General features: G+C 43.2%; 1 protein-coding gene across 3 annotated transcripts in view; it reads right to left on the bottom strand.

Annotated features, from left to right (window-relative positions):
* TTC3 (tetratricopeptide repeat domain 3) overlaps positions 1-7,633 on the bottom strand; it is a 56,049-nt gene that overhangs the window by 1,947 nt on the left and 46,469 nt on the right. For 2 of the 3 annotated variants that reach the window (XM_053972081.1, XM_053972084.1), the window contains 11 exons: positions 6,923-6,988; positions 6,339-6,488; positions 5,618-5,757; positions 4,896-4,964; positions 4,526-4,622; positions 4,084-4,184; positions 3,468-3,561; positions 2,821-2,919; positions 901-1,313; positions 301-421; positions 17-211 (listed from right to left, as the gene is read on the bottom strand). In XM_053972081.1, the coding sequence (XP_053828056.1) occupies positions 17-211; positions 301-421; positions 901-1,313; positions 2,821-2,919; positions 3,468-3,561; positions 4,084-4,184; positions 4,526-4,622; positions 4,896-4,964; positions 5,618-5,757; positions 6,339-6,488; positions 6,923-6,988 (1,545 nt within the window). The remainder of the gene's footprint in view (positions 1-16; positions 212-300; positions 422-900; positions 1,314-2,820; positions 2,920-3,467; positions 3,562-4,083; positions 4,185-4,525; positions 4,623-4,895; positions 4,965-5,617; positions 5,758-6,338; positions 6,489-6,922; positions 6,989-7,633) is intronic. The other variant, XM_053972082.1, reaches the window with a different exon arrangement.

Here is a 7,633-nt window from a genome sequence, read left to right as displayed (position 1 = left end):
GAAACAGAAAACTTACAGCACTGTCCCGCTTTGTCCATTTGGCTTTAGGTGTAGCTCCAGCATTTCCCCAGGGATGCAGGTTTGGCTGAGAGGGGTTTTTACTGGAGGAGGATTTAGGGCCGCGTGCTGCCTGGGGAGAGCCAGGGGCGGTTCCCGTGCCCCGTGCTGGGGGAGCTGGGGAATGCAGGGCTCTGCCTGCTGGAGGTGCTGCCTGCACAGGGATCAGAAAGGAACTGTGATCTTGGGGCTGTGCTGCTCCATTTCCCACGGGAGGAAGAGGAGCAGCTGCAGCCCCAGTACCTTGAGCTGCTGGTTCAGGATGAGCTCCGTGGCCTGGCTGAGGATTTCATCCGGGCTCAGGCCGGCCACGCTGTTCCTATTTCTCCTCTGCACCTCCCTGATGGAGGCAGTGAGGTCTGAGCTGGAGGGACAGGAAAGGCAGGATCAGGGATGGCCTGGAGAGCACTGCAGGCTCTGTTTGATCCCAGCAGGATCAAAGGAACCAGCTTTTCCCATGAACTGGAGCCCGCTCCCAGTGACTCTCCAGGATGAAATCCCTGAACAATCACCAGAGTCATGGAATGGGTTGGGCTGGGAGAGACCTGAAAGCTCATCCAATTCCAACCCCTGCCATGGCAGGGACACCTCCCACTGTCCAACCTGGCCTTGGGCACTGCCAGGGATCCAGGGGCAGCCCCAGCTGCTCTGGGAATTCCATCCCAGCCCCTGCCCACCCTCCCAAATTCCCAATCTCCCATCCAGCCCTGCCCTCTGGCAGTTTAAAACTATTCCTCTTTGTCCTGTTCCTCCATCCCTTGTCAGCAGAACAAACTCAATTCTTTCTGCACTTCATCCCTGGCTGTTCAGACCTTGTTTCACAGCACTCCTTCAATCCAATACCTGCTATAGTTTGGGAATATACTCTGGAGCTGGGCAAAAATATTTTCATTTCTTTTTGGAAACATTTTGTTGTCTGGAACTCCAGAAGGCTTTGGCTGCAGAGCTGAGGGATCTTGGTGGCTCAGGTTGGGTTGGACATGCTGGGAGTTATTTCCAGAAGTGCCTGATGGGCAGGATGGTGAGATGTTACTGGAATGTGACTCCTCTGGAGCTTTGGGATGTGTTTTCCCAGCTGCAGAAGAAGCCTCAGAGGTGGCAGGTGCAGGGTTGGCTCCGGTCTGTGCTTGGAGTGGAGGCTGGGCTGGAGCTTTTCCATCAGAACTGGAAAATGCAGGAAGGGCACTGGGATGTGCAGGTGCCAAGGAATAGGTGACAATGGCAGGGTCACACACGGAAGGTCTGCCTGGCATTGTCTAGGAAACAAACACATTTCACAGGAAACAGTGATTAAAACAAATTCAGCCTTTGCAGTGCAGTGGGAATTGTGACAGGTTTGGTTGTGCCCAGGATCTCAAAGGTGACATCAGTTCATCTTAAACACTCCTTTACATCAGGGCAGTTGTTTGACCTTATGGTTATTTCTCTTCTAAAAGTTCACTCTGGTCTTACTGCAGAAAAAATAAATTCCAAATGCAGAACAAGAGGCACAAAAGCTGCTCTTTCCCAATAAATTGGTGGTGATTAAGTTGTCTCCATATTCTGTGTCAATAAATAGAAAGGACAGACCTAAAAATAAGTGGGCAATTAGGCAGGAGTTTTCTGCAGAAGCCCAGAAAAAGTGTCATAACCATCTCAAATATTAGACCAGAGCCCTGAATCTAACTTATACCCAGACCAAAAAAAAAAAAAAAAAAAAAAAACACAAAAAAACCACACCAAAATACAAACCAAGATATTCAACAGAGAAAAAGAAAACTTTAAAAGGACCAATCAGAGGGGACAGAAGAAACTGCTTTGACTTGAGCAAAGCATTGGTGGAGCTGTTGGGCCATGAGAAAAGATCTGTGGACAGGATTTCTGGGGCTGTTCTCACTCCCAAAAATGGCTCTGCTCCACCTCCTTCCTGACACACCTGGCTGGCAGCTGAGCTTGGTGTTTGCAACACACAGTGCTGCAGGAATTCCTTTGGGAAAGTTTCCCCATGGAAAGGCTGCTCAGGCCTTGGCAGGGGCTGTCCAGGGAGCTTTGCAGTGCCCATCCCTGCAGGTGTCCCCTGGAGGTGGCACTCAGAGCTCTGGGCTGGGGACAAGGTGGGCACAGCTGGGACTGCCTGGGCTGGGAGGGCTTTTCCAGCCTCAGGGATCCTGGGGTTCTGCATAATGGAGCTTTATCCCAGTGATTTTGGGGCTCTTCAACCTGGAGAAGGCTCCAGAGAGCCCCTTCCAGTGCCTCAAGCAGCTCCAGGAGAGCTGGAGACAGACTTGGGACTTGGCAGGACACAGGGAATGGCCTTGAGCTGAAGGAGGGCAGGGCTGGATGGGAGATTGGGAATTGGGAATTGTTCCCTGGCAGGGTGGGGATGCCCCTGGATCCCTGGCAGTGCCCAAGGCCAGGCTGGACACAGGGTTGGAGCAGCCTGGCACAGAGGGAGGTGTCAGGGTTGCAATTGGATGATCTTTAGGGTCCCTTCCAACCCAAACCATCCTGGAATTCCAGGATTTTGGTGCTACAGGAGCCCTACAATGGACAAAACCAGCTTTCAACAGCTTGAGCCTCTCCCAGGAGCTGGGAATGTGCTGCTCCCTGGCCTTCCCCAGCCCCATCCCCATCCCCTTTTCCTCTGGAGCATCCCCTGGCTGCAGGGAGAGCTCGGCGTGTCCAAGGCTGCAATTCCAGTTCTCCTGGACACCTCCCAGCACTGCTGGCCACGCCAAGGGACATGCCAGGGACTGGAGCTGCTGGGGAGGGTGGGATACTCACAACAAGCCCCTGAGGCCAAGGAAAATCCACAATTTCCACTTTACTGAGGCAGTTCCGGGCCCCGTTCTTCACCAGCTCGATTTTCTCCTCATACTCAGCCTGCAGAAGCAAAACCAACCATCAGCACCCTCCACACCAGCACCAACCTGAGCTCCCTCCTCATTAAAAATCCCATTTTTACAGTGAACTTCTCACAGAGCTCCCTGGTTTTCTGGTTTTTCTTTTTCCATAAGTTCCATAAGTTTTGAAAGGTCACCAACAAAAATGTTGTCAATGTGGTGTCGTGGTTTGGAATAGGAGAAAAATCTAAGGAAGATTAAATCTTAAATTTTGAAATTAAATGAATTAAAATGGAATTAAATCTTGAAATTCGTAAAATCTCAACGAACCGAAACCACTACACGTGGGGACCCAATTTTGAAGCAAGTGTATAAGGGGCAGATTTTTGCCTTTAAAAAAGTGACTACACCCACCAGAAATTACCAACCTGGACTCCAAACTGTCTCTTTCTTTTGTAATTAAAAAAAATTCCCCTCAGCATTTGGAGGACAATCTACTGGTGTTTTAAAAAACAAATACAAATGTTATTTAATGCTTTCCTTTCCAAAGTTCAACTGAGAAGCTGGTGGAGAGAAACGAAGCCTTACCTCAACTTTTTCCAGTTGTTTCTTGACATTTGAAATAAATATTTCCCAGGAATCAATCTGGGACTTCAACACCGGAGCTGCTGCAGCTGAGCTGCTGGAAAATTGAGTATTTCCAGTTAAACTCCAACATTCCCATTATTTTTAAGACCAGTGGTGCTGGCCCAACAACAATTAACCCCAGTTAGAGTTTTCAAGGAATTTCAGGTTAAAATCAGTTAAAACTGCAGCCCTTTTCCAGGGATACTGAGCAGGAATAACTGGAATTATTATTACCCAAATAATCTGATTTTCTCAGCTCAGAAAGACACATGGATAAGGATAAGACTCAATTTCCAGCTGAATTTTGTTTGGGGCAATATTATTTACCCCCAACTCTGTGCACTTTTATATTATTATTATAATAATTATTATTACTATTACTTTTTATTAGTTATTATTTATTATTGTATTTCATATAGATACTATCTATATAAGTACATGAAATAAAAGCTATATTCAACATAAGTACATAAAATAAAAACTGTAGTCAATATAATTATAGAATATAAAATAAATATTATATAGTAAATAATTAACAAGCAGTAATAGTGGAATTCCTGGTGGGAACTCCCAGTACCTGCTCAGTGCCTTCAGCATCCTGAGTTTTCCTTCTGCCTTGGCAATGGTGCCTTTGAGCTTCCAGATTTCAGTTTCCTTCCAGGTTTGGAGCACTGAGACCTGTGACAAAAAAAGAGCAAAAACAACAACACTTAACAGCCAAACAAAACAACACCACCACAACTCCCAAACAAACAAACAAAAACCCCAAGAAAAACAGTTAAAAAAATCAAGGAAAAAAGGGATAAAACATTAAACCAGGTTGTAAAAAGAATTTAAACAAGAGTTTGAGGATACAAAGTGCACACTCTGTTCCTACAGTGAGGGATTTTCAAGTGGAATTTCCATCCTTGGCACTTCCAATATTTAATCAACATCTTTGATATCATTTGCCCACCTCCCATCAGCACAACCCCAGCTCTAACAAAAGGTTTTGAAGGATTTTTTTTTTTTGGTTGTACCTCTGCGTTAACAGCTCTTTTCTCACACTCCTGGCTGTTACCTTGACACTTTTTTATCAGCTCTTCCAATTTGCCTTTATCATTAGCAAATTTATTACTGTGAAAGAAAAAGAAATGAAATATTTGAGTGACATTCACAGCAGAGTATTTAAAATTTATGCCATTTTAGAGGTTTTTTTACAGCTACTCAATGTCATGCAATCAAGGGAAATGTATGAGAGTATGATTTTATTTATTCTAAATATTAATATTTACTCATGGCAAATAAAAGCAAACTAACTTATGGGTTAAAGTGCTTATTTTTCCCTAAGCCTTTACCCAGAGTGAAGCAGAGAAATGTAAATATTGCTGAAAGGGACATGAGTTTTACCTGGTCTCCAAAAATGTAGTTAAACACTTATTATATTGCTTTTCCTTGTCATCAATAGTCTTCAAATACCTACAGGAATGAGACATTTATTAAGCATATTTATTAGCAAATATGGAACATGTTCCTCTATAACCACCAGGACAATCTGTAGGGTTTAGATCCTATTTAATCCCTGAGAAATTCTGGAATTTCCAGCCCTTGAAGTGTCCAAGGTCAGGTTGGAGCAAGCTGGGACAGTGGGAGGAGTGGAAATAAATGGTCTTTAAGGTCCATCCCAACCCAAACTACTCAGGGATTTGATTTAAATACATTTAAATTTATTGCTAATAAAGCAGTGATTAAGACAAAACCAAGCTGATGATTTTTCAGGAGCGATTTGGCCCAAACTACGTAAGGCTAAAGATAAAACAAAGGCATTCAAGGAGCAAAGTCTGTGCTCTATAAACTGAGAGAGGACATTAAAATACAGCAGGAATTGTCAAATCTGATTAGGAGAATTACTGCTAAATCAGTTTCATCAGTTATCTCTAAGCTATTTTAGATGTTCACCTGTAATTTGCCAAAAAAAAATCAAAATAAGAAAGTGGCCATGTCCATATTTCAGCCTAATACTGGGAGAAAATGTCTGGCTGCTTTCACAGCCAAGGATTAAATTTCCTTCAAGAGTTCTGAAGTCTTTAGACTGTCAGAATGAGGGGATGTAAATCTATCTACAACTGTACCTCTCATTGGTGTCTGATTGTTTCTTAACTGTGCCCCTCAGGGCTTTTAAATTCTCTCGGTTTTCTTTCTTCTCCTGCTGCCATTTCTTCGTTTGTGTTTCCGAGTCTTGGTGGAACCAATCCAGCTCATTCTGGGACACCTGAAGGCAGAAAAGAAAACTTCATTCCTGAAAACTGTGCTTTATTCAGATAAAAGTTGGAGCAGACTGAGGATGTTTGACTCTTAATTCCAACACTCCAAGAGTAACTCAACCAAAACCAACAACAGCTATTACCATTACATCACCAATACATATAAATTAACAAGTTATACACCAAAAAAAAAACCTTTTAAGGGTTTTAAGCCAATTCCTAATATCCTTCAGATAAAACACAGCAACAATAACCAACCAGAAGTAACACACAATCTAACACACCTCAGTAAAACAGTTCATATTAAAAGTACACTAAACACAAAACCAAACATCACTCTGATTTCTCACACACTTTAACCAAACAATTCAAATTTACTAACACCCACAACTACTCTCACAAGAATTAGAAGAACTACCTCATATCTACAAAATAAATTCAGAATTACTGCTCCAAATCCCAAATCAGGGATCCATCAGGGAATGCTGGAATGGCTGGGGTGGGAAGGACACCTCCCACCATGCCAGGCTGCTCCAAGCTCCAAGATCCCAGGGATTCCACAACCTCTGATCATGGGGAACAGCTTTACCTCAGTCTCTTCAATACTTTTTTTCAGGAGCTCTTCCAAAGCAGCAATTTCCTCCAAGCTCCTGCTCTGTGACTGCTCAAATTTCTCCTCTGCTTCTCTGAGCTGTTCTTTCAACACCTGGTGCTCCTTTTCCACACGGAGAATATCTCCCTGGAAATTCATCAGTTACAACAACCAGTTGGATTTATGCCCGTTCCCAGATCACATTTTCTCACTTTTATCTCCTGGTACAGACATGAACCTGCCATTAACACCACTCTGAACTGTCTCTATGCCCAAATGGAATATTCCAACACAGGTTTTGAGTGAGGAAATACCTCATAAACATTCAAGGTCTGAATAGCTTAGAATAAAACAATCAGAACAGTATCAAATATCAGAGTGAAGCTCGAAAATAATTTCCTTGTGGGGCTGGGTGATGTTTCCAAGAATATCACAGAACAAAATAACAGCCAAGCAACCCAAAATACAAAGTATCTGTTAAACCCTGTTGTTTTCAGAGAACTTTCATTTTATTATTCAGTTTTTGGGCATTCCTTTAACCTCCCTCATGAGAAATGTAAATCAGGATGCAGGGAACTCACCTGTTGATTTTCAAATGGATGGAAAGGCAAAGTATTGGTTTCCCTATCAGCAACTTCCTGATTTACCTAGAACACACAAAAAAAATATAGAATTTGATTAAAAATCTTCTCAGTTCATAGATGAACTGCTCTGGTTTGGAGCTTTTACACCTCACTGAGAGTTTTACAAATCCAACCCAAATCCAGGCCTGTAAATTGTGGGAAAACATTGTGGAGGTGTTTCTGAAAGGGGTTTTTTTTCCTTTTCCTGATTTCATCAACCACAAGCAACTCCAGGGAGTTCTGTGAGTCTTTAAATAAAGCCATGCTCCAAATGTCTGAAAAATGAACATTTGCAGGAGTGTCTCACCCTCCTGTCAGGGAGTGGCAGAGAGTGAGGTCCCCCCTAAGCCGAAGCCTCCTCTTCTCCACAAATCCAAACCCTCAAATGTTGTGGAAGTGAAAATAAATCCCTGAACTCATCACAAAAGGAAAAAAAAAAAAACAACAGAATAGAATGACTTTGCTTCATCTCTAAAGTGAAGCTGAAACTTTTGTGCAGCAGTTCCCTCTGTGACACCCAGGAAAAAAAGAGCTGCAAAAACCTCAGGCCCAACAAAATTCAGTGAGCAGCTCTGAAGAATTACAAATGAGAAATGAGTAATCACAGTGAGTGATTACTTAGAAGTTCTCAGGAATCATGGAATGGTTTGGGTTGGAAGGGACCTTAGA

Source organism: Vidua macroura, chromosome 2, assembly GCF_024509145.1.
Source record: "Vidua macroura isolate BioBank_ID:100142 chromosome 2, ASM2450914v1, whole genome shotgun sequence".
NCBI classification, from domain to species: Eukaryota; Metazoa; Chordata; class Aves; order Passeriformes; family Viduidae; genus Vidua; species Vidua macroura.
This window is presented reverse-complemented; position numbering and strand designations above follow the sequence as displayed.